This window comes from Bufo gargarizans, chromosome 5 (assembly GCF_014858855.1).
Source record: "Bufo gargarizans isolate SCDJY-AF-19 chromosome 5, ASM1485885v1, whole genome shotgun sequence".
In the NCBI taxonomy this organism is placed as follows: Eukaryota; Metazoa; Chordata; class Amphibia; order Anura; family Bufonidae; genus Bufo; species Bufo gargarizans.
In genome coordinates this window covers 64,374,020-64,401,054 of record NC_058084.1, presented here as the reverse complement: position 1 = coordinate 64,401,054, position 27,035 = coordinate 64,374,020, and the positions used below count along the sequence as shown (strand labels likewise).

Sequence of the window (27,035 nt, the reverse complement as noted above, 5' to 3'; positions counted from 1 at the left end):
TATGTAACTGAATCAAAATCTGGTAATTATACCCAGCATGGGGTCAGAGGTCATTATATCCAGCATGGGGTAGTAGGTAATAATGACCTCCCAGAAAAAGGTGTCAAGACAGCATTGTATGTGGCAGACAATAGATGTCTAACCTCCCCCCCCCCGCCTCTATTCAAGCTTGGCTTCTCCATTTTTAAGTAGATGGCCTCCTTCACACCTCGTTTGTACCAATCAGCCTCCTTATCCAAAATACGTACTTGACTGTCTTCAACGGTGTGACCTGTTTCTTTTAGATGTAAGTACACGGCTGAATCTTGACCAGAGAGAGGTTTTGGGTCTTCTATGCTGAGCCATACGCTGATGTAGTTGTTTTGTTTCACATCTGACCCCATGCTGGGTATAATGACCTCTGACCCCATGCTGGGTATAATTACCAGATGTTGATTCAGTTGCATATTTATTCCCAGAGAATTCTTGTACAGTCACTCAGAATTGAGAAAGCTCGTTGGAAGAACGAGTGAAACGTTTTCAAGAAATCTATAGTACGTCCAGTTGCCTTGATTTATTCTTTACAGATATAATCTTCTGAGATGTCAGGAGTTCTCTTTGGGGTGGATGTTAAAAAGACCAGATAACTTTTCAGAGCAATGGAACTAATTTTGGCTTTTGCCTATATGGGAACAAATGATCGTTAAAGAGATTGTTCCTCCCCATATACTGTAGTTTGCATATCACAACAGCATATCCCCTGTTCACACGGGCAGAGATTCTGCTGACAGACCTGCATTTTTATGCTTGCCTAAATGATTCGATCAGCCTAACAAGTGTTTGCTCTTATGATGGAAGCATGTTTACATGAAGCAATGATTGGGAACGTGTGTTATTTGTTCCGATCACTGGCCTGTGTGAAAGGGCCCTTAATGTATATACAAGTCTCTATAATAAAGAAACCATGAAGGAGGCAAGCAAACAAAGATAGGCTGTTACCTATGTCTGTGACAAGGACATGCTAAAAACAGACTAAAGATATTGTAAGTGTAATGACAAAGTAGCCAATATCGAAGCGAGCCACTTCATAATATAAAACAATTCTACTTGCCCTCATGTAAGTGCAAATATATTACTTCAAGCTGTCAGCAGCCACTTAGTTGTACTGATAAATTGTGCCTGTCATCAGTCCCATTGTGTCGTAGTCTGCTTCCTGGTCATAACGTACAGCCTAGGTCTTGTTTTTCTTGTAGATTTCATTAACCACATAGGCATGGGAGTGTAGTAAAGTAGTGTCACTAAGACTAAGCAGAGACTGGGAGTGTCTGTTATTTTTTTTTTTTACGCATTTATATAGCGTTTATATAGCGTTACTATATTCCGCAACACTTCACAGACATTAGCATCACACTGTCCCCAATGGGGCTCATCAAGATTGGCGTTTCCATTGCTGGTCTTGATTCCACCTGCACAGCTGGAGGATGCACCAAATTCATGCAGAAGTGCAGGCCTCTGGTATATTTGGCGCATCCTCCCATTGGCCATGTGTCAGCCTTCAAGCTGCCGTAGATTTCTGTCTTAATTCACTCCAGAAAAGTGGCATGAATGCAGAGAACTGTGCTGGGCTTGCTGGCTCCATCCAGTACTGTGAATGCAGAAAGGGAATTCTGGTACAGTGTAACCCACGCTTTAAATTTCTTACAACTTTTTGAAACAATTTTGTTGTTGCGCTAGATGCAAACAATTTTAAAATTTACACTTGTCATCTGTCATATTTTTGGGGTTATTAGGTTACTATGAAGGGGTTTTCCAGGATTTTAGCCTAGGATAAGCTATCAGAATCTATAGGTAAGGGTCTGACAGCCCACATCCCTGTTAATCTTCTGTTTCATAGTAGGTCTACACCATAAATCAGTGCAAGGACTACACAGCTCTGTCCACCGCTGGTCACAGCACCAGAACTACTCAAGTGCTGATGGCCTATCCAGAGGATAGACAATCCATATTTAAATTCCAGAAAACATCTTTAAACTGTCATATGGGGAAGTTATGGGTCCCTCCTGAATACCCATATGAGTCTAATTTTATTTCTAGGCATAAAGACCCTTTTACTTTCAAATTCTGTATTGCAAGCGAGTTGTATTGGACACTATATTACAGAACTTTTTTGACTAGGGAGTAAAATTTCTGTCATACAGTGCTGTACAGAACAGGATATGACAGAATAGTACAGAGCCACTTCATACCTCAGTACTGCTACTCTACTATGCTTTGTAAATGTAACGCCATGTAATGTAACGCCATGTAATGAACATCAATGCTGCAGCCCTTTTGCAAAAAGTGTATGACTGCTGATCAGGAATCCTATGAGATAGTGTCTCTGCTCAGCAGTAGCGAGGGCTAGAGGTCAGGTTTTCGCAGAGGTCCTATCTTATTACACATTTTGTGCACGTTTTATCCATTTTCTAGGTTCTACCTGTATTAGCGAATGGGTTCTGCTTTTATTATAGGAACAGTATTAGGCCTCTTTCACACGGGCGTCATGTTTTTTGCCCGGATAAGAGGCGGGTGCGTTGCGGGAAAATGCGCGATTTTTCTGCGCGAGTGCAAAACATTGTCATGCGTTTTGCACTCGCGTGAGAAAAATCGTGCATGTTTGGTACCCAGACCCGAACTTCTTCACAGAAGTTCGGGCTTGGGATTGATGTTCTGAAGATTGTATTATTTTCCCTTATAACATGGTTATAAGGGAAAATAATAGCATTCTGACTACAGAATGCTTTGTATAATAGTGCTGGAAGGGTTAAAAATAATAAAAAAGTTAACTCACCTTCTCCTCTTGTTCGCGCAGATGCCACTCTGTTCTTTAGCTGTGGACTGAATGACCTGAGGTGACGTCAGATCACATGCTCCAATCACATGGTCCATCACCATGGTGATGGAGCATGTGATCTGACGTCATCAAAGGTCCTTTAGCCCACAGATAAAGAACAGAGTGGCATCTGCGCTAACAAGAGGAGAAGGTGAGTTAACTTTTTTATTATTTTTAACCCCTCCAGCACTATTATACAAAGCATTCTGTATTCAGAATGCTATTATTTTCCCTTATAACCATGTTATAAGGGAAAATAATACAGTGAATAGACTGTCACCTAGAACCCATGCGTGAAAATCGCACCGCATCCGCACTTGCTTGCGGATGCATGCGATTTTCACGCAACCCCATTCATTTCTATAGGGCCTGCGTTACGTGAAAAACGCACAAAGAGGAGCATGCTGCGATTTTCACGCAACGCACAAGTGATGTGTGCACAGTCTCATAGAAATGAATGGGTCAGGATTCAGTGCGGGTGCAATGCGTTCACCGCACGCATCGCACCCGCACGGAAAACTCGCCCGTGTGAAAGGGGCCTTACTCTGCTTAGCTCAGCCCCATTCAAGTGGGCAGACTACAGGCAAATGTGTCCTTGTTTCTGAAAATAGAAAGCAGATGCTTTTTACTAATCCCTGATAAACCCTTTAATACAACCACCGTTTAAACTTATAAAAGAATTTGTCACCAAAGCACAAGGTCTCCTTGTAAAACTCGTGGGGTAATACGTCTTTTTTTTTTTTACTATCAGCAATTCAAAGCCATCGCTTCCAAATTCCAATGCATTCATTGCTTTCTCTTATAAATGAACCACCTCCATATGTCCTCTGTGTAAGTACTTTTTATTTTTCTGTTTCCACCCACAATCCTCTTCTCAACTGCGATAGCAAAAAGCTCAGTAATTATAGCATTGAGCTTTAATTTTGTAGTATACGTGAACTGAAATTAGAGTGGCAAAGGTTTAAAAGTAATATAAGGAAGTATTACTTTACTGAGAGAGTAGTGGATGCATGTAATAGCCTTTCTGCAGAAGTGGTAGCTGCAAATACAGTGAAGGAGTTTAAGCATGCATGGGATAGGCATAAGGCCATCCTTCATATAAGATAGGGCCAGGGGCTATCCATAGTACTTAGTATATTGGGCAGACTAGATGGGCCAAATGGTTCTTATCTGCCGACACATGTTTCTATGTATAGTATGTATAGTACAAAATCACGACTCCTCAAAAAGACTCAGGGCAGTTGAGAATACAATGCAGGAACCGGGCCCTGTCAATGAAGAAGTAGAGGGAGGAGCTGACAGAGGAACCAGAGGGAGCAAGGGTGCACTGAGAGGCATGAGCCCGCCCCCTGAGAGCACTTAACTGCTCATTTGCATATGAGTTATGTACTTTTTCTACTGAATGAAGCAAAAGATCCACTAAACTAACCTTACAAGGCATTGTGCCCAGTTTGAAAGTGCATTTCCTGGTGACAGACTCCCTTTAAAACTATTTAGAAAGCAAATTATTATTTTTTTCTTCTACTTTTAAATCCAAAAACACCCGAAGTAGTTATGTTGGCATGGCACTATATTCTGTAAATGGAGCATAACATTGTGACTGTGACAGTGCAAGTAAATGCTCGGCGTCTCCAGAACACTCAGACGCTCTTACCGAGCCTGACAATAATCTAAATATCTATTTACACAGCTCTGGGCAAAGAACATTTCTGAAAAGCTTGAAAAAGAATATTCCCATTAGACAAATAAAATAGGTGCTGAAAATCAGATACAGCACAAAATTCATCAAGAAAATAAGGTTTATTTGGCATTTGGCTGACAAATCCATCAGTAATCCAACTAGATGATGAAGAACAGGCCCAGGACAGACCCAATTAGTCACAAGTTACTGGACAAGGTCAAACGCTTTTATACTTTTATTGAGTAATGAGTTGATGAGAGTATGAGATGAAAAAATGCTGTCTTCTACTATGGATTCCCAGACTATACTTAAAAAGGACATGGCACACCAAAATGTGATCTATGTGTAATTATATATATATATATATATATATATATATATATATATATATATATATATATATATATATTTATTTGGTCCTGTGGCCAAGAGAAACTCTCCCTTCTACAGTAAGAATGCTCATGACAATATAATTTCAACAACTATTACTTCATAAGCTTCTTCTGATCTTTCAAAAAGTGGAAATGGATCTATTCTATAGTGCAAATACTGCATGTAATGGTTGTGGTACATGGATCCACTAGAAACATTTCTGTTTTTGCTGACTCCATTTTGGATCTATCTATCTATCTATCTATCTATCTCTGACTAAAGGGCCCCATAAAGGTATGGTTAGAGGACCCCCATACAGTACTAGTTACCAGACACCCATGCACTACTGGTTACAGGACCACCGACATTACTGACTACAGGACCCCATAAAGGAATGGTTACAGGACCCCATACAGTACTGGTTACAGGACCCCAATGCAGTACTTGTTATAGTACTCCCATACAGTACTGGTTATAGGATCCCCAGACCTTACTGGCTACAACAATCCCATAAATTACTGGCTACAGTACCCCTATACATTACTGGTTAAAGGACCCCCATACATTACAGGCTACAGGACCCCCATATAACACTGGCTGCAGATGGTTGGGGGCCACATGGAAAGGCAACGTGGATGGCATGCATGCCGTTGGCTGCAGGTTGTGCACCCCTTATCTAGAGTGAAATCTCTCCAAAAGACTCTCTTTTAGAAGGTTATCCTCTTATCCAGACCAGATTTCCAGTTCCATCACATACATACTGTGATTACTATCCCTCTTCATTGAAAGAAGTCCATCACCATAGAAGACCACTTTAGAGTATATATATATATATATATATAAAAAACGGACAGCACTCCAAGTAAAAGTAAGTGGTGTTTATTCACCCATGTGGATGGCCATCCACATGGGTGAATAAACACCACTTACTTTTACTTTGAGTGCCGTCCGTTTTTTCATCTTTATCAGACGGGGTAAGCTGCAACATCCCTGAACCTAGCACCCTCCTTGTGTTTTTTTTTTTCAGTGCCGCCATTATTTTTCCTATATATATATATATATATATATATATATATATATATATATATATATATATATATATATATATGTATATATATATGAGATAAGTGAACAGATGCTATTGATTCTGAATTTGTCCTGAATAAAAAATTAATAAAATCAGACTCTGAGATTGGGAGAGAAAGGTGTAATACTTTATTGGAAAATAGACGTGCAAAAGAGTACTACATTTTCCCGTATTATGCTGCTCTGAATGAGGGTTGCAAGTCAGTTCACCATCCAAAAGGACAAGAAAACTGAGTGTCTCAAGAGAAATTTGCCCTGGTTAGCGGAGTGGTCTTTGTTGGCACCTTGGGGGTACTCCTTATTTAGAAGACTACCTAGTATGCATGAGGAGTATTGCAGTCCTTTTGGAAAGAGAACTGACTTGCACATCTTTTTTCCATGAGTCTCTTGTCGTCTCGATCTGATGAAAGATGGCCTGAAACATTTCCCAATATTTTTTTATTTGATGTACGGTATATATTTTTGGCAGAAAAAATGCAGCCATTTATTTTACACCGCACTGCAATACAGATTATTTATACAGATTCTTCAGCCCACTGCTGACTCACTGAAGACCCCTGACAACAGGCTTGCCTATTGTGCACTTGCAGTAGATGTGGGGGGAGGTATTGTAGTTAAAGTATTTAAAATGGTGTCCTGGGACTTTAATTTTTATGGTCTATCCTTAGGCTGACTGTTGACATCTCTGTCAATCAGATGGATGAAGGCATCGCATCTCCTAAAGTGTTTACTGCTATTCAGATAAATGGGACTAAGCTGCAGTTCCAGTCACAGCCGCGGTCATATATAAGGATAAGGCATCAATAGTAAAGTCTTATAGGGGGAGACTTATCAAGACTGGTGCTTCCTGCACTGCTGGAGGATGCACCTAATTTATGATGAGCCACACACCTCATTGTAAATTAGGCACATCCTCATGTAGTCCCTGCACCCAAGCATAAAAATAGAGTATATGAAGATAAATTTGCTGCTTCTTCCCCCATTTTTCTTCAAAGTTCCAGTTTAAGTCAAGCCTGCTTTTAGCCGAGCAGTTTTCTGGAGCACGGTGTCCTCTGAGCAGTGACAGGTAAAACGTGACCGCTCTAGCCATTTCTAAGATGTAGCCTTTATCAGTCTCACTGCTGAAATGTCACGGCTGAAAGTGGTTTTCTGAAGGTAAAATATTTTTATATATAATTTTTCTGTCTGGTGATGATTTCAGTAATGAGTTTCTGTGTTTGAGTCTGAAGTGGTCAGCAGCTTCAAAGTCGGAAGAAGAGGTGGAGGGAAGTTTAGAACAATTTAGAACAATTTAGAACTATTATAGAGCCACTTTGGCCACTTATCAGACGCAAATGTGACGGACACAGAGAAGTGCGATCCAGGACCTGTTAGCTTTTCTGATGTCATTTTAGTAATTACCCAAAATTTTCATAAAATAACAATTCTGGAGCATTTTGCCATTCATGTTTATGAATAATTTGACAAGTGGGCATTACTATTCCCATTGTCAAACAGAAATGTCTTTAGGCAATCTGAAACAGATTGGACATGGTCAGAATATACAAAGAACACCCCCCCCCCCCAACTAGTAACACCCAGGAATAACAGAGGAACAGCACGGCACAGAGATCCACAAAGATGTTCCTCAACAGTTATTCAATGAAGAATACGTTTTAGGCCCTTATTAAATTAGTCCATTGAAGTGTTTTGTTTCTTTTCCTTGTCATCCAGTAAAATTTTAATACAAGGATAATTTTTTTAATAAATGGGTAGAATATTTAACACATTTACCTAGTCCGTCCTTGTTTTGTGTTATTGTAATAATGGCAGCTATCTTTCAGACACAATGCCACTCTTGTCATAGGTTAGGTTGTGTTGCAACACAGACCCTTTGATGTGAATTGAATAGCTGCTATACTCCACAAAGTCCATAGAAAAGAGCAGCGCTGATCCTGAAAGAAGGCAGCCATATTTTTCTAATCTCATAAAACCACCTTATAAAGTTTTCTTCTTTATAATAAGACTATAGTAAACTGAGCAAAGAGAACAATGATATTTCCTGATTGTGACCTTCAACTGAAGAGTGATGGGTGACTTTATATGGGTGACAGTCACCATGTCCCTGCATTGTCACAAGCAGCAGACTGAAAGGTGCCCATTGCAGGTTAGGTCCTGCCACAGAAATGAATACAATTACTAACTGCAATTTTTTTTTTACAGGTAAGGAAAAAAATATCAAGTAGTCTCGTAATGCAAAATCTGCCATCAGCATAACCATAATCTTGGACTTTAATTGGCTGAATGACTTGTGTACTTTTCCGAGATTTTTGAACTGATTTCTGATCTGTGAGGGTCCAACACCCAGGACCTCCAATGATGGGCTGTTTGAGAAGACACCAGCGCTCACAGTAGGGTCATGGTCTTCTTTCAGCTTTTGCTAGGCCATGTGACTCCACGTTCATAGGCGTAGCTCAGTCCCACTGAAGTGAATGGGGATGAGCTGCAATACCAAGCACATCCGCTATCAAATAGACGGCGCAGTGCTTCAAGAGCCGAGAGAAGGCTGCGGCCCTACTGTGGGCTCCGGTGTCCTCTCAAACAGCTGATTGGCTGGGGTCCCGGGTGTCAGACCCCCATCAATCAGATATGGATGGCCTATCGGTAAGATAAGTCATTAGTTCAAAAACTATTTTAAACCCATTGTACCTCTCATGTCCCGTAGTAATCCCACTGACAGGACAGACTTATGTGGTATCCAGTGGTAGCAGTCACAAGTGAGTACAGCAATATGTATGTTCATTCAAAAGTATTATAGTAAATGCAGAACCTCTTTAAACAAATCCAAAAAAGTCTAAGATACTGTATATATCACTGCATTAATAAGTCTTTGTGCACATACAGATGTAGGAGATGCCATAATGTATTACTTGTGCATCTACACAGGATGGCAGGAAAACCTGCTGCACGCTCTGCTACATCTTTATCTGTAGAGACTTTCAAAGCTTTAGAATATATATTAATATATAGTACATTATGTGATAAAAAAAGATGCTATATATTATTTACAGTAGATAGAAGTGGAATTGCATACTGTAGGACTTTTACAGTCTGTATTACCTTTGCAGCTACTGATGAGTTTGGCTTTTCCAGTAGGTCCCAAAGCTTTTTTCGTTTCTCAGGGCAGCAAGTGTTATCAAATTCTTCTCCTTCCCTCTCTCTCAAAGTCTCTGCTTCCCTTCTCAGCTCCTCATTCATTTGTTCTTTCTTCTGATGATATCTGGCCTGGCAGCATGACTCCAAGTATATTTCATCGATTCCCCAGTAGTCCAGCTCCTGGCCAAACGATAGTGCACACATCTCCTCCATCATATGCAGCTTCCCTGTCCTATAGAAATTTAATATAGAAGTAAAAGCTCCTGGGTGCCGGTCAAAAAAATACTCGTTCTCATTTAGATTGTAGTCATCGCATACTTCCAGTAGACACTCATGAGTGTTACAGTCTCTCAGTTTTCCTAGTCTAGTCCTTGGCAGACGGTCTAAAGTCCTCCATAAGACCTCGTGGTTTAAGCCACCTACATTTATTTTCACTCTCCGAGAACATGCTTTGCTTCGAATGATCTCCACTGGCTCTGGTGGAAGAGAAAGAGTGGACCTTGAGGACTTTCTGTTCAGCCCTGGAGGAGCCTTTTCTGCCATATTTTGTAAAGCACAGGCCCTAGTTGAGCTTCTTGCAGTAGGTAGTCATGGGAAAAACAGAAGAGATCTCACAAAACTCAGGCTGGTTACCGGTTACTGAGAGATCCACAATTCAAGCTGCAATGTACAGAAAAATGGATTAATGGACAGTTCTACAAAGATAAAGACAATCTCACACTAAAGCACTAAATAAAACATTATGCATAAAAACAAGATTTTATCTGATTATTTATGAACAGAGTTCAACAAATGGGGGAAACCTTCTATGTAAAGTAAACCTCACACAAGGCAGGTCCACTTAAAATTACAGCAACTACATACAGTAATCAACAATGCAGGCTAAATTTGTAGGAGTAAATGCAGGAAAACATGCAATTTTTGCATTGCATAATCCTACTATGTTGATCCAGAGGAAGTCAAAAAACCCTATGAGGTAGATGCCAATTGCTTGATATTAGAGGAAAAAAATTCCATCCTGACTCCACTAAATCCCAGTTCCTTCTCCAGAAATCTAGTTCCCATAATTGGTAATATTATATTCTTCATACAGGCCCTTCTTGATCTCAATCAATGAATCAACCATCACAACCTCCTCTGGCAGAGAATTCCACAAGCTCACTGCTCTTACAGTAAAGAATTCCTGTCTATGATAATGATGAAACCTTCTTTGCTCCAGACTTAGAGGATGCCCCTTGTCATGGTTACAGGATTTAGGTTACTCATCTGCATGGTGGAAGTCGCTGATGGACAGGTCTAGTCATAGGCCATGTTAGAGCAGGATCGTTATGTATACACAGGAATGGGAAGTAAACACAATGGGTGGGAGCGACATACAGTAGCAAGGGACAGCCAATTAGCAGATTGATTATAGTGCTGTTTCCAGACATCTTTAAAGGGCATCTGTCAGCAGATTTGTACCTATGAAACTGGCTGACCTGTTACATGTGCGCTTGGCAGCTGAAGGCATCTGTGTTGCTTCCATGTTCATATGTGCCTGCAAGGCTGAGAAATACATTTTAATATATGAAAATGAGCCTCTAGGAGCAACGGGGGCGTTACCATTACACTGAGAGGTTCCGCTCTCTGGAACTGCTGCGCCCTCTTGAATATCCCAAAACAAGAAAGAACCTGGATGACACCTCCTCATGCTATACTTTGATCTAATAACTGCTTCTCAGCATAATTAACATCGCTTCTCAGCACCATAAATAGTATACAGGCCACTATGTTGCATGCTTACATGAGGCATTAGTACACATTTTGCACCTTCTGGACTTTGACAGGGCCAGGTGTGATAATGCTTTCACAGCCTGGCCCATCAAAGTGGAGAGGGGGTGGCAGTTGCAGAGAGAGCAGAGCCTCTAGGAGCAATAGCAACACCCGTTACTTCTGTAGGCGCTGCATATAATAAAAAATATTTTTTTTCAGCAATGTGGGCACATATGAATATGGGACCAACACAGATGTCTTCAGCTAAGTATTTTCATTGGTAGTTTTACTCAATGTTTTACTATTTAATACATAATTGTAAATATGTGTCCTTTGGTCTTAGTAAATAACCTTACATGCATCTACCTTAAACGTAATTTGGCATTTCTCTGCCCAGCACTCCAGCTTCCCAAATCCCTCTGCAATTTAATAAACTATAACATTCCTAATCCCTGCAGCATGGGGAATTGCAATGTTGTATCAGCACCAACAATACATATATAAAACATAAAGTGACAAGTTAGACACAAATTACACATAATACAATAGCTAACATGATACATGCAAGTCTTGCATAAAATACAGAATTAAAACATAGCCTCACACACCATTCTCCTCAACTTATTATAATTTACAATAGCTGAGGGCCACAATGATTTCCTATACCGATCAGCACTACAGCATATCTGATTGTATTTACTGTGGCGATGTGTACAGTAAAAGTCCTGGAAGGGGTGAATATCTCACCCAGGTTCCTCAACTGGGTGAGATAAGTAAAATCCAGAAGTATGGCGTTGGCTTCAGCAAACATAGTTGCTGAAGCTATTTGTTTTGTTGGAGTACAAGGGTTGGATTTTATTTGGACTGGGAAGGTAGGTTTGGTAGTGGGATCTTCCCAGTCCACCGCCCATTCCACGGCAGGCTTTCCCCTAGCCTGAGATCATCGCAGAGGAGGCCTGCTGTAATCAAGGAGGCAAAAAAAAAACAACCCTCTGTATGCCAGTCTGGGAGAAGAGAGGACTTGTAAGCAGAGGCCTAGTGAGGCTCTTGGTGGTCTCAGCCAGGTGGGCTGAGGGGCCATGAGGCCATGTGTAGCCAGACCTCTTCCCAGGATGGACTTGTGTTTGATGACCGGATCTGCTAAGGCTTGGAGCCTGATATACTGTGTATAACCTGTACTTAGAGGTGAGTCAGGGAACACTACTGTGTATTAGTTAGAGCCCAGACGGGCAGGTGCTTATTATACAACTAATAAACGTACTAAGTAACACAGAATATAATGGCTGTTCTGCGAGATAACTTTCAACTGCCCTAACAATCATCGTTCAAGAACCCATTTAAAACTTTCCTCCTGTGTTTTGATTACCTTACAGAGCTAGTATCATCTGCAGGTACTGAAATTCTATTGTGCAAGCCCTCCACAAGGCCATTCATGAACATATTAGAGAAGAGCGGGTTGATTCTAAACAAATCAAATTCATTACAAGTTTCCCAAAAATTTGGATTCTAGTGAATCCGAAACTTTTGCAAGTCATTTTGGAAAATTTACTCAAAATTGCACTCTCCATTTTACAGCTCAAAAGACAGCATAGCAGGGCACAAAATATGAAGGAGGCACATGACCTCGGTGGTGCCCTAGCCATTGGGTTTACCCCTTATGCCTTGCAATCAGCCTCAGCCAATCAGGAGGGACTATACAGACATGTGTCAGGCACTATATAAAATCCCAACCAGGACAGGAGTAAAAAGCACTTCACAAAGTACTTCTATCTAAAATAACATCTCAGACAGAAATGGCTAAAACAGATACAGAATGAACATAACAGATGCTCAAAATAAAGGATAGTTTTTTTTTTGTTTTCTGTTCTTCTGACTGATTAGAAGAATAGGAAAACAAAATGGTGATGTGAACCTAGCCTTAGGCAGCATTCACATGTGGCAGTTTTTTGCTTCTGCGATAACGTATGCAGTGACCACATGTTGTAACTGTAATTGATTTTAGGAAATGCAATAGACATAGTGCTGTAGAAAATGGAGCCAGAATACTGGTACATACGCCACAAGCCACAATATGTTTGTAAGATGTTTATAAGGCACCTAGCTAGATAGCTTTTGTTAAAATTCTGAGCCATTTTCTATATTTCATAAGGGAAGCCGAATGGTTTGCCAAATCTATTGTGCTTTCCACACAGCGGTTTTGTCCATAAGATTACTGCTGATGGAGGGTCATGTGACCACTATGTGGACATCACAGAAGATCTGCCTAACAGCACACAATTAGTGATGAGAGGCATAGGAAATATTCTAATTTGCGATATTTCGCAAATTATTGTCCGAAAAGGCGCCATAAATTCGCAAATTAGAGAATTTGTGATCTCCAGTCATTGTTTACTTGATTGCTAAACCCTGCCGGAAAAACGCTAGTGTGAAAGTAGCCTAAGAGGACATGGTTAAGTGGATTCGGAAAATGCGACATGTTTTTAGTGCAAAATAATAGTGTGAAGTAGGGCAGCTTTGAGCTGACATAAGAAAAAAGTATCATAGTAAGGCTACTTTCACACTAGTGTTCGGCTGTCCGCTCGTGAGCTCGGTTTGAAGGAGCTCATGAGCGGAGCAGAACGCTTCCGTCCAGCCCTGATGCAGTCTGAATGGATGCGGATCCGCTCAGACTGCATCAGTCTGGCGGCGTTCAGACTCCGCTCCGCTCGCCTCCGCACGGCCAGGCGGACAGCTGAACGCTGCTTGCAGCGTTCAGCTGTCCGCCTGGCCGTGCGGAGGCGCGCGGATCCGTCCAGACTTACAATGTAAGTCAATGGGAACGGATCCGCTTGAAGATGACACCATATGGCTCAATCTTCAAGCGGATCCGTCCCCCATTGACTTTACATTGAAAGTCTGAACGGATCCGCTCAGGCTACTTGCGCACTTAGAAATTTTTCTAAGTTATTAATGCAGACGGATCCGTACTGAACGGAGCCTCCGTCTGCATTAATATGATCGGATCCGTTCAGAACGGATCCGATCAAGCGCAAGTGTGAAAGTAGCCTAAGATGCCCCAATGTCACGGTGTGGTTCACTGTGACAGGTATGGCCGTGCAGGCTGGCTACAGGCCCTCTTGCGTACTGGCTGCAGGCTGACTCCTGTGTATGCTGGTTACTTGGGGCTGCGTGCTGGCTGTGGTGTCTTGTGTGTACTATGCCCATGAATGTGCGTACTCCCCTTATCTGCATCTCTGTGCAGTTCTTATCACTGTTGCCATGCAGGCTCCCTTGTGTACTGGCTGCAGGCTGACACCTGTGTATGCTGGTTGCTTGGGACTGCGTGCTGGTGCGGTGTAGTGTGTGAATTGTGGCCTGTGTTTGTGGATTCTCATGTCTGCATCCCTGTGGCTCATGTTTCTGGTGCCGTGCAGGCTGGCTGCATGCGGTTTGTGTACTGGTTGTGGGCACGCTGGTTCTACGATGTGTGCTGGCTGCGGCCTTGTGTGTGAACATGGCCTTAGTATGTATGCATGTATGTTGTGTCACGGGTTTTTTGTGCTCTGGCATACTGGCTGCGGTGGACTCGGGGTATGCTGGTTGCCAGGGGCAACGTCCAGTATTGCAGCCTGTGTGTTCACTTCCCTGTTCATGCAGGCCCCCCCCTCCATGTTTGGTTCTGATGGGGTTAACTTTCCCTGGTCCGTTCCTCGGTGTGGCTTATGAGGTGCCCTCATTATTGCAGCTATATCTACCTGTGAGCTGTGGGGCTTGGGGTCAGTCTATCTTCTGTCCAGTGCCTTACTGGGTGTAGCCCCTTGCTGATGACCCAGGGTTTTTTCCTATCTGCCCTTGTTTGTGGTGTCACCTGGTAATCCATTGCGGCTTTGTCTGAAGTTGTTGGTACCTTTTCTGTGATGGTGGTTGAGGTTATGTCCTTGTCTGATCTGTACCTGTCCTGTATCATGTTTTTGCTATCCTTGTCTGTTCCTTGTTTCACCTAGCAGTGCTCTACTGCATCTGATAGCCTGGCAGTGCTAAACTGCTTCTGATTGTAGTTTGTCCTATGTCCTTCCTGGCAGTGCCTACTGCTTCTGATCATTGTCTGTTCTTGTCTGCCTGTAGTTCCTTTCTGTTTTGGTTCATATCCTCTTTTTGTCCTGCCTGAGAGGGTCCCTGTGTTTAATGGAGGGAGGATCTCTAGTCGGTGTGAATCTCTAGTCTGTTCTGTGCCGTGAATCTCTAGTCTGTGTGCAGCTCTGCCTGAGACCACCATGCTTCCATTCTGCTTGGGGTCCAGGTATCTGCTTCTGTGCTGGTTCCCGTTCGTCTTGTTGTCTTTTCCATGTCCTGTGTTTGCTTGGGTTCCAGTTTTTTTGTCTTTCCACTGGTGGTTTCACCGGCCTATCAGCAGGTAGGGGCCAAGTGTACTGGGACCTTCCTGGAGGTGCGAAAAGTTAATCCCCACCACTAGGGCATCTGTGAAGAACGGGGCTCAGTGGCTCTCCGCTCTGGGTTTAGCCTCTGGTCTGCCGGTGCACTTGGTTCTGTGGTAGTGCTACCACTATTGCCTAACCTGCTTACTGTCATGTGCTTTTAGGTCCTTGGTCTGTTTTGCCTGTGTCCTGTTTGCACGACGTCCCGGAGGTCTGCCTTGGTCCTCCGGCATGTGACAACCAAATCTATTAAAGATTATTATTGTATTGTATGATTATTGCAAAATATGAAAATCCAACATCATACAATACATCACAATCTCTTTCTAACAAAGCTAGGACCAGCCCTGTACCTCACATGGATCCAGAAATCTCCCCATGCATTGCTCTAATTGTCCTGCCAGATTTATATCAAGCTGAAAGCTCAAGGGAGTGTCTTTTCTGCTACAGTTAGGGGGTCGTGTCCGTGCTCTTCCTACCGCAGCTTAGGATGCAGTTGAAGGATGAAACTGAGCATGTGCGGCCATCTCAGTGAGCAGGTCAAAGAAATAAGAAAAAGAGCAAGTGGCGCTATACAGATACACTTTATTGAATAACTTTGTATAGTAATACTGTACCTATGCTACATTTTAATTACATGCAATTACAAAAGTATTCAGGTCCAGGAGCTGGTTTAAAAACTGTAGAATATTTTTCGTGGGACAATCCATTTAAATAACGTGCACCACTGTGATAAATTTGGCCCACGTTTTGACCATCTCAGCTAAATTTTAGACAGGATTACTAAATGTGCCCATTCTCCTTTTAAAATCACATCTGGAATCATGGTAAGACCATGACAAAAATGACATGCATCTAAATTAGTGTTGGGCGCGAATATTCGAATCACGAATATTAAATCGCTAATATCGGCACTTCGAGAATTCGCGAATATTTAGAATATAGTGATATATATTTGTAATTTCGAATATTCTAGATTTTTTTTCCATCAGTAACCTCCCTTCTTGCTTGTGGGCAAATGAAAAGGCTGTAATGTCTTTGAGCTTAGCAACATCCCTAGCAACCAATAGGAAAGCTGCCGACCCCTTACTATATAAGAACCTCCCCAGCAGCCATTTTTTAAGTTCCGAGAGAGACAGCAGTGTCATTTCTGTGCTTTCCACATTACATTAGATATATAGTTAGATAGCTCATATACAGTACAGACCAAAAGTTTGGACACACCTTCTCATTCAAAGAGTTTTCTTTATTTTCATGACTATGAAAATTGTAGATTCACACTGAAGGCATCAAAACTATGAATTAACACATGTGGAATTATATACATAACAAAAAAGTGTGAAACAACTGAAAATATTTCATATTCTAGGTTCTTCAATGTAGCCACCCTTTGCTTTGATTACTGCTTTGTACACTCTTGCCATTCTCTTGAGGAGCTTCAAGAGGTAGTCACCTGAAATGGTTTTCACTTCACAGGTGTGCCCTGTCAGGTTTAATAAGTGGGATTTCTTGCCTTATAAATGGGGTTGAGACCATCAGTTGCATTGTGGAGAAGTCAGGTGGATACACAGCTGATAGTCCTACTGAATAGACTGTTAGAATTTGTATTATGGCAATATAAAATGGCAATAAAAAAGCAGCTAAGTAAAGAAAAACGAGTGGCCAGCATTACTTTAAGAAATGAAAGTCAGTCAGTCCGAAAAATTGGGAAAACTTTGAAAGTGTCCCCAAGTGCAGTCACAAAAACCATCAAGCGCTACAAAGAAACTGGCTCACATGCGGACCGCCCCAGGAAAGGAAGACCAAGAGTCACCTCTGCTGCGGAGGATAAATTTATCCGAGTCACCAGCCTCAGAAATTGCATGTTAACAGCAGCTCAGATTAGAGACCAGGTCAATGCCACACAGAGTTCTAGCAGCAGACACATTTCTACAGGGTGGGCCATTTATATTGATACACCTTAATAAAATGGGAATGGTTGGTGATATTAACTTCCTGTTTGTGGCACATTAGTATATGCGAGGGGGGAAACTTTTCAAGATGGGTAGTGACCATGGCGGCCATTTTGAAGTCTGACATTTTGAATACAACTTTAGTTTTTTCAATAGGAAGAGGGTCATGTGACACAAACATATTGGGAATTTCACAAGAAAAACAATGGTGTGCTTGGTTTTAATGTAACTTTATTCTTTTATGAGTTATTTACAAGTTTCTGACCACTTATAAAATGTGTTCAATGTGCTGCCCATTGTGTTGGATTGTCAATGCAACCCTCTTCTCCCACTCTTCATTGTTTTTCTTGTGAAATTCCTAATAAGTTTGATGTGTCACATGACCTTCTTCCAATTGAAAAAAGTTGGATTCAAAATGGCCAACTTCAAAATGGTCACCACCCATCTTGAAAAGTTTCCCCCTCACATATACTAATGTGTCACAAACAGAAGGTTAATATCACCAACCATTCCCATTTTATTAAGGTGTATCCATATAAATGGCCCACCCTGTAGAACAACTGTTAAGAGGAGACTGTGTGAATCAGGCCTTCATGGTAGAATATCTGCTAGGAAACCACTGCTAAGGACAGGCAACAAGCAGAAGAGACTTGTTTGGGCTAAAGAACACAAGGAATGGATATTAGACCAGTGGAAATCTGTGCTTTGGTCTGATGAGTCCAAATTTGAGATCTTTGGTTCCAACCACCATGTCTTTGTGCAACGCAGAAAAGGTGAACGGATGGACTCTACATGCCTGGTTCCCACCGTGAAGCATGGAGGAGGAGGTGTAATGGTGTGGGGGTGCTTTGCTGGTGACACTGTTGGGGATTTATTCAAAATTGAAGGCATACTGAACCAGCATGGCTACCACAGCATCTTGCAGCGGCATGCTATTCCATCCGGTTTGCGTTTAGTTGGACCATCATTTTTTTTTAACAGGACAATGACCCCAAACACACCTACAGGCTGTGTAAGGGCTATTTGACCATGAAGGAGAGTGATGGGATGCTGCGCCAGATGACCTGGCCTCCACAGTCACCGGACCTGAACCCAATCGAGATGGTTTGGGCTGAGCTGGACCGCAGAATGAAGGCAAAAGGGCCAACAAGTGCTAAGCATCTCTGGGAACTCCTTCAAGACTGTTGGAAGACCATTTCAGGTGACTACCTCTTGAAGCTCATCAAGAGAATGCCAAGAGTGTGCAAAGCAGTAATCAAAGCAAAAGGTAGATACTTTGAAGAACCTAGAATATTACATATTTTCAGATGTTTCACACTTTTTTGTTATGTATATAATTCCACGTGTTAATTCATAGTTTTGATGCCTTCAGTGTGAATCTACAATTTTCATAGTCATGAAAATAAAGAAAACTCTTTGAGAAGGTGTGTCCAAACTTTTGGTCTGTACTGTATATATATATATATATATATATATATATATATATATATATATATATATATATTTAGCTAGTGGGAGATAGTCAGTGTATGTTATATCCTGATATAGTGTAGCTGTTGCAGTGCAGTGTGTTAGGTAGTGTGTTAGGTTCTGCTCTCCATACATACATATTGCGCCAAAATATTCACATCATTAGTGCCGACTAGCGCAATCGCGAAATTATTGGAGCACTCTGCATATAAAGCCATTTTTAATGTTCTGCTGTGCCAACTATTTTCTCCAGTCTCAGGAAACTTCTAGCAGCTTGGAAAATGCATCAAAAGTGATCCACACCTGAATTTCGTTTGTTATAGCTGGTGCTAGTCGGCGCTGACTGATTCACGTGCATAACAAAACACAAGGTGCATATTAAAATATATAACACTATATAACAACTATATAAACTGACTAGGGTCTATGCTGCACTGGTCTGTGCTGCACTGTACAATAAGAAAAAAATATTTTTCATTACACCTAAGGTCAGCAATCAGGCCCCCAATGTTAATCAGACCTCAGATCAGTCCGCCAATGCCTCAGATCAACCCCCCAACCTTTAGCCATCTATCAGCCCCAATGTCAGCCTTCAGCCCCCAGTGCAAATAAAATAAAACACTTACCTCTCCTGCTCCTGGTCACCATCGCGATCCTCTTTATTCTGCTGTCGGCTGTGTATCGCGGCGCACAGTGTGAGGTCACACAGCGACCTCACGCTGTGAGCAGCCCTGCATAGCCGAGCCAAGGACCAGGAAGCGGTGAGTACAGATCCTTCACCGTTTCCTGGTCCTCCTGTACTAATGAAGTGCTTCCATAATGGAAGCGCTTTATTAGTACCGCATTAACCTCCTCAGGACCGCCGCACGAGATTTCGGTCAGAGCCGGCCCGCGCATGCGCATCGCGGGCCGGCAAAAGTTAAAGGACAATTTCGTCATCAGCCTGCCAGCCAATGATCGTCGCTGGCAGGCTGATGATTTAAAAAAAAAAAAAAAAAAAAAAAAAAAAAAAAAAAAAAAAAAAAAATCGAATTAGAAACCATCTAACACATTATATTTATAAATATAATGTGTTAAATGGCTGCTGTTCTCCTCTGCTCCTTCTTTTCGTCAGTTGGTTCCAGCAGAGGAGCACAGTTCACAGTGAGTACACTTAGCCCCAGATCACCCCCATCACCCCAATTAACCCCTTGATCGCCCCTGTCAATCACCTAGTAAAAGGGAAAAAAGTGATCAGTGTAAACTGTCACTTTTTTTCCACTGGTATTGACTGATAGTTTTAGGATAGTTTAGGCCCCTTGGTTAGGTAGTTAGCGATCGTTTAGCGCCCAGCCCACCGCAGTCACTGATTTGCTGATTAGTGTATCGCTAATCAGCATTTGTACTGTTATAGTATCTGTAAGTGATCAGAACTGATCACAATAAGATCTATAATAGTATTCATGTCACCTTAGCTCGCCCTCCACCCAAAGCGCAGTGTTTGCCCGATCAGGCCTGATCGGTCGCCCACAAGTGCGTTCACCCACGCCCGCCCCACCGCAGTGAAAAAAAAATTATTATTTTTTAATCACTGCACAATCACTTTACAAGCGCTGCGGCGATAAAAAAAAAAAATCAGTTTTGATATTTTTCATCAATCGCAGCGGCTTCCGGTACTTCGCTAGCCTCCCATTTGTAAGACAGGCTTGCTTTTTTTCTTGGGCAGTCTCAGGGAATACCCCCTAAATTTAGTAGTCCAAATGGCAAATAAGGGGTATTCTTCTGAAGAGGCTTACAGGCTTCTTACCCAGTTGGATGAGGAATGGGAACCCTCATCTGACAAATCCAGCGGGTCAGAATATGAACCTGTAGAAAGCAGTGGCAGTCTGACCCAAAGTTCGGACGAGGAGGTTGAGGTCCCTGATACCACCAGGCGTACCTGGCCCCGTGTTGCTAGACCACAGGTTGTGCAGGATCCACTTCAAGGGCAGCAGAGTGGGGCTGGCGCTGTCGGATTACGTGGTGAGGCATACACCAGCAGCGCAGCCCATCCTGGACCTAGTACCAGCACTGCCGTAGAACATGGTGAAGTGGCGAGCACCAGAAGGGCAGTTAAAGCTGGTACGGTGGCACGTGCAGTAGTTCCCCCGTCACAGCCACCGCACAGACAGGCCCGTAGAGCCCCTAGAGTCCCTGAGGTGTTGGCAAACCGATTGGCAGCCCCCAACCTCAGCCGCACCAGTAGTTCCCCCTTTCACTGCCCAGTCTGGAGTTCGGGTTGAGACAGCTCAGATCGGTTCGGCACTATTTTTTTTTGAGCTGTTCTTGACTGCGGAGCTGTTGGACTTAGTTGTGGCAGAAACAAATCGATATGCCACTCAATTTATAGCCGCCAACCCGGGAAGCTTTTATGCTCAGTCTTTTTGTGGAAACCCGTCCGTTTCCGAAATTAAAACTTTTCTGGGCCTTCTCCTCAACATGGGCCTAACATAAAAGCATGAATTGCGGTCATATTGGTCCACTAACCCAATTCATTACATGCCCATGTTCTCTGCTGCCATGTCCAGGACACGATTTGAGACCATCCTGCGTTTCCTGCACTTTAGCGACAACAGCACCTTCCGTCCCAGAGGCCACCTAGCTTTTGACAGGCTCCACAAAATTCGGCCCCTCATAGACCACTTTAATACCAAAATTAAAATTTGAATACCCCTGAGCAAAACATCTGCGTAGACGAGTTCCTTATACATTTTACCGGGCGCTTTGGCTTCAAACAATACATCCCAAGCATGGGATCAAATTGTATAAGCTCTGTGAAAGGGCCATAGGCTATACCCACAAATTTCGGATCTATGAGGGTAAAGATCAGACCCTGGAGCCGGTCGGTTGCCCTGACTACCTGGGGAGCAGTGGGAAGACAGGCTGGGACTTGGTGTCACCCTTATTTGGCAAGGGGTACCATCTTTATGTGGACAATTTCTACACAAGTGTGCCCCTCTTCAGGCATTTGTTCCTAGAACAGATTGGCTGCTGTGGCACCGCGCGACCTAGTCGCCGGGGCTTCCCCCAACAGCTCGTTACCACCCGTCTTGCAAGGGGGGAGAGGGCTGCCTTGTGTAACCAAGAACTGCTCGCGGTGAAATGGAGAGACAAGAGTGACGTTTACATGCTCTCCTCCATTCACGCAGACACGACAATCCAAATTGAACGAGCAACCAGTGTCATTGAAAAGCCCCTCTGTGTCCACGACTATAATTCGCTTATGGGAGAGGTGGACTTCAATGACCAGATGTTGGCTCCCTATTTACTTTCCCGCAGAACCAGACGCTGGTATAAGAAGGTGTCTGTATATTTTATTCAATTGGCTGTATATAATAGTTTTGTTCTCTACAGTAAGGTTGGGAGAACAAGATCCTTCCTCAAATTTCAGGAAGAGATGATCGAGAACCTCCTGTATCCAGGAGGTTCCGTGGCCCCAACCACCAGTGTAGTGAGCCGTCTACACGAGCGACATTTCCCCAGTGTCGTTACCGGTACCTCAAACCAACCGCCACCCCGAAAAAAATGTTGTGTCTATAGCAGGAGTGGAATAAGGCGTGACACCCGCTAATTCTGTCCTGACTGCCCTGACCACCCTGCCCTATGCTTAGGGGAGTGTTCCCGGAAGTACCACACACAGGTACACTTAGCATAGGGATTGCATCTCACAGGACAGGCACACAGGGCTTTTAGGGCCCATTCACACAATGCTGCTGCAAGCCTCTCCTTTCACCTGGGACAAAGTGCATAATGTACTTCTCCACATCTCTGGGCAATTTGCACTTTTCACATTGTCCCATGGGGAAGGAGAGGTTTGTCCTATAAAAGGTAAAAAAAAAAAAAAAAGAAAATCACCGGTAAGCAAAAAAGTTAATGTTCTGTTTCCAAAGTTCATAAAAGTTAATGTTCTGTTCAAATGTTATTATAAAGTTCATGTTAATAAATTTATTGCGCTGTGGCCTGTTTTTTTTTTACCTTCTAGGTGGACCAACCGATCGACCAGCTGCAGCACTGATGTGCATTCTGACAGAAGCATTGCGCTGCTGTCATATTACACAAAAGTCGGTGTATGCGGACGCAAGACGAGATTTCTCCTCTGCAGTAAAAAAGATATGTTTGCCGATGCTTATGAGCTGAGGGGGCGGTGGTGTTCATATGCTTTGGCAAACACAAAAAAAACAAAAAAAAACGGCAATGATTTATTCATCCAGATCGATTGATGTGAATGGAGAAATCGAGTTTGCCAGGGCATACGAGCTAAGTGGGTATGGATGTTGGGCGGAGCTCCTATGTCCTGGCAGACGCCTTTCCCCTCCTTTTTTTTGGCAGAGATTTTTTCATCCACATTGATCGATGCGAATGAAGAAATCTGTGCCGTTCAGTTTTTCTTTCAGCCCAGAGGCTGAACGGAAAAAAATAAATCTCATTACCTGTATGCTCAATATAAGGAGAATAGCAGAAACTCCTAATGCTGGCCATACATGTGATGATTGCAGAGACCCTCAAATGCCCGGGCAGTACAAACACCCCACAAATGACCCAATTTTGGAAATAAGACACCCTAAGATCTTCGCTGATGGGCATAGTGAGTTCATAGAAGTTTTTATTTTTTGTCACAAGTTAGCGGAAAATGGTTTTTTTGGTTTTGGTTTTTTTTTCTTACAATGTCTCATATTACACTAACTTGTGACAAAAAATAAAAACTTCCATAAACTCACTATGCCCATCACGAAATACCTTGGGGTGTCTTCTTTCCAAAATGGTATTTATACTGCCCTGGCATTTTAGAGGCCCTAAAGCGTGAGAAGAAGTCTGGAATCCAAATGTCTAAAAATGCCCTCCTAAAAGGAATTTGTGCCCCTTTGCTGCAAAAAAGTGTCAGACATGTGGTATCGCCGTACTCAGGAGAAGTTGGGCAATGTGTTTTGGGGTGTCTTTTTACATATACCCATGCTGGGTGAGATAAATATCTGTGTCAAATGACAACTTCGTATAAAAAAAAAAAATGGGAAAATTTGACTTTTAGAGAGATATTTCTCTCACCCAGCATGGGTATATGTAAGATTACACCAGAGTACTGCAATACAACAAGTGACACTTTTTTGCAGCCTAGGTGGGCAAAGGGGCACAAATTCTAAAGAGCACCTTTAGGATTTCCCAGGGCATTTTTTTTACACATTTGGATTTCAAACTACTTCTCACGCATTAGGGCCCCTAAAATACCAAGGCAACGTAAATACCCAAGTGACTTCATTTTGGAAATAAGACACCCCAAGGTATTTCGTGATGGGCATAGTGAGGTCATGGAAGTTTTAATTTTTTGTCACAAGTTAGTGGACATGAGTCTTTATAAGAAAAAAAATTAAAATAATAAAATCATCATTTTCCGCTAACTTGTGACAAAAAATAAATCTTCTATGAACTCACTATGCCCATCAGCAAATACCTTAGGGTGTCTTCTTTCCAAAATGGGGTCACTTGTGGGGTAGTTATACTGCCCTGGCATTTTAGGGGCCCTAATGCGTGAGAAGTAAAAATGCCCTGTGAAATCCTGAAAGTACTCATTGGAAATTGCGCCCCTTTGCACATCTTGGCTGCAAAAAAGTGTCACACGTGGTATCACCGTACTCAGGAGAAGTTGGGCAATGTGTTTTGGGGTGTCTTTTTACATATACCCATGCTGGGTGAGAGAAATATCTCTCTAAAATGACAAACTTTGTATAAAAAAAAGTGAAAAGTTGACTTTTAGAGAGAAATTTCTCTCATCCAGCATGGGTATATGTAAAAAGACACCCCAAAACACATTGCCCAACTTCTCCTGAGTACGGCGATACCACATGTGTGACACTTTTTTGCAGCCAAGATGCACAAAGGGGCCCAATTTCCAATGAGTACTTTCAGGATTTCACAGGGCATTTTTACAAATTTGGATTCCAAACTACTTCTCACGCATTAGGGCCCCTAAAATGCCAGGGCAGTATAACTTCCCCACAAGTGACCCCATTTTGGAAAGAAGACACCACAAAGTATTTCGTGATGGGCATAGTGAGTTCATGGAAGTTTTTATTTTTTGTCACAAGTTAGTGGAATATGAGACTTTGTAAGAAAAAATAAAATAAATAAAAAAAAAAAACATCATTTTCTGCTAACTTGTGACAAAAAAGAAAAACTTCTATGAACTCACTATGCCCATCAGGGAATATCTTAGGGTGTCTACTTTCCGAAATGGGGTCATTTGTGGTGTTTTTCTACTGTCTGGGCATTGTAGAACCTCAGGAAAGATGACAGGTGCTCAGAAAGTCAGAGCTGCTTTAAAATGCGGAAATTCACATTTTTGTACCATAGTTTGTAAACGCTATAACTTTTACCCAAACCATTTTTTTTTTACCCAAACATTTTTTTATTTAATCAAAGACATGTAGAACAATAAATTTAGAGAAAAATGTATATAGAAATGTAGTTTTTTTAAAAAAAAAATGTTACAACCTGAAATTGAAAAATGTCATTTTTTTGCAAAAAATATAATAAATCGGTAAATTTCAATTAAGAACAAAAAATGTAAAAATGTCAGCAGCACTGAAATACCACCAAATGAAAGCTCTATTAGTGAGAAGAAAAGGAGGTAAAATTAATTTGGGTGATAAGTTGTATGACCGAGCAATAAACAGTTAAAGTAGTGTAGTGCAGAATTTGTAAAAAGTGGTCTGGTCATTAAGGGTGTTTAAGCTAGGGGAGCTGAGGTGGTTAAAGACGGCCCTGATCGCCGCGGCCCGGCAAACAATCTTCCAGGGCCCGGTCCCGGCCGCGGACCGGCGGTTGGGGACCGCTGACATATATCATCATTACATTCACACATATAACATTTCATTGAATTCCAACAGCTCCATTTTTTGGGGTCAATGAGTGCATTATGTAGCCAAAGGAAGAGAAGGTCTGCACCACACTCATATCTGTAAATAATAAATCAAGGCAACTGGACTTACTGTAGATTTCTTGAAAATGTTTCACTCGTTCTTCCAACGAGTTTCTCAATTCTGAGTGATTGTACAAGAATTCTCTGGGAATAAATATGTAACTGAATCAACATCTGGTAATTATATGGGTTTGCTTTTCACACAAAAGAGCTCTCAGAAGACCGACGATTAAGAATTGTTGACTTGCATAAAGCTGGAAATGGTTCTAAAAGTATCTCCAAAAGCCTTGCTGTTCATCAGTCAACGGTAAGACAAATTGTCTATAAATGGAGAAAATTCAGCACTGCTGCTATTCTCCCTAGGAGTGGCCATCCTGTAAAGATGACTGCAAGAGCACAGTGCAGACTGCTCAATGAGGTGAAGAAGAATCCTAGAGTGTCAGCTAAAGACTTACAAATGTCTCTGGCATATGCTAACATCTCTGTTAGCGAATCTATGATACGTAAAACACTAAACAAGAATGGATTTTATGGGAGGTTACCACAGAGGAAGCCACTGCTGTCCAAAAAAAAAAAAAAAAAAAACATTGCTGTACGTTTACAGTTTGCACAAGAGCACCTGGATGTTCCACAGCAGTACTGGCAAAATATTCTGTCGACAGATGAAACCAAAGTTTAGTTGTTTGGAAGAAACACACAACACTGTGTGTAGAAAAAGAGGCACAGCACACCAACATCAAAACCTCATCCCAACTGTGAAGTATAGTGGTGGTGGCAGCATGGTTTGGGGCTGCTTTGCTGCGTCAGGTCCTGAACAGATTGCTATCATCGAAGGAAAAAAGAATTTCCCAAGTGTATCAAGACATTTTGCAGGAGAACTTAAGGCCATCTGTAAACCAGCTGAAGCTCAACAGAAGATGGGTGTTGCAACAGGACAACGACCCAAAGCATAGAAGTAAATCAACAACAGAATGGCTTAAACAGAGGAGAATACGCCTTCTGGAATGCCCAGTCAGAATCCTGACCTTAACCCGATTGAGATGCTGTGGCATGACCTCAAGAAAGCAATTCACACCTGACATCCCAAGAATATTGCTGAACTGAAATAGTTCTGTAAAGAGGAATGGTCAAGAATTACTCCTGACCATTGTGCACGTCTGATCTGCAACTACAGAAAATGTTTGGTTTAAGTTAAAACCAAAAAGTAGGACACTATGCACCTGCGCAGTCGCTCATTCAGAAGTGACTAGTGCTCAGGGAATTGCCCACACCGTTTCTGTGCATGCTCCGCTTATCGCTTAATCTGCAGCAATACCAGCGATCGTTTCCTATTTGTACAGCTTGCAATTCATCTCTGTCATGGCACTGGGCTCATAAAACAGACTGGATC

At 42.2% G+C, this 27,035-nt stretch overlaps 1 protein-coding gene across 1 annotated transcript in view; it reads right to left on the bottom strand.

Moving 5' to 3' along the window:
* KCNB2 (potassium voltage-gated channel subfamily B member 2) overlaps positions 1–27,035 on the bottom strand; it is a 352,283-nt gene that overhangs the window by 257,544 nt on the left and 67,704 nt on the right. Inside the window, exon 2 of the mRNA XM_044294622.1 lies at positions 9,090–9,785. Coding sequence (XP_044150557.1) covers positions 9,090–9,668 — 579 coding nt within the window. The 5' untranslated portion in view covers positions 9,669–9,785. The remainder of the gene's footprint in view (positions 1–9,089; positions 9,786–27,035) is intronic.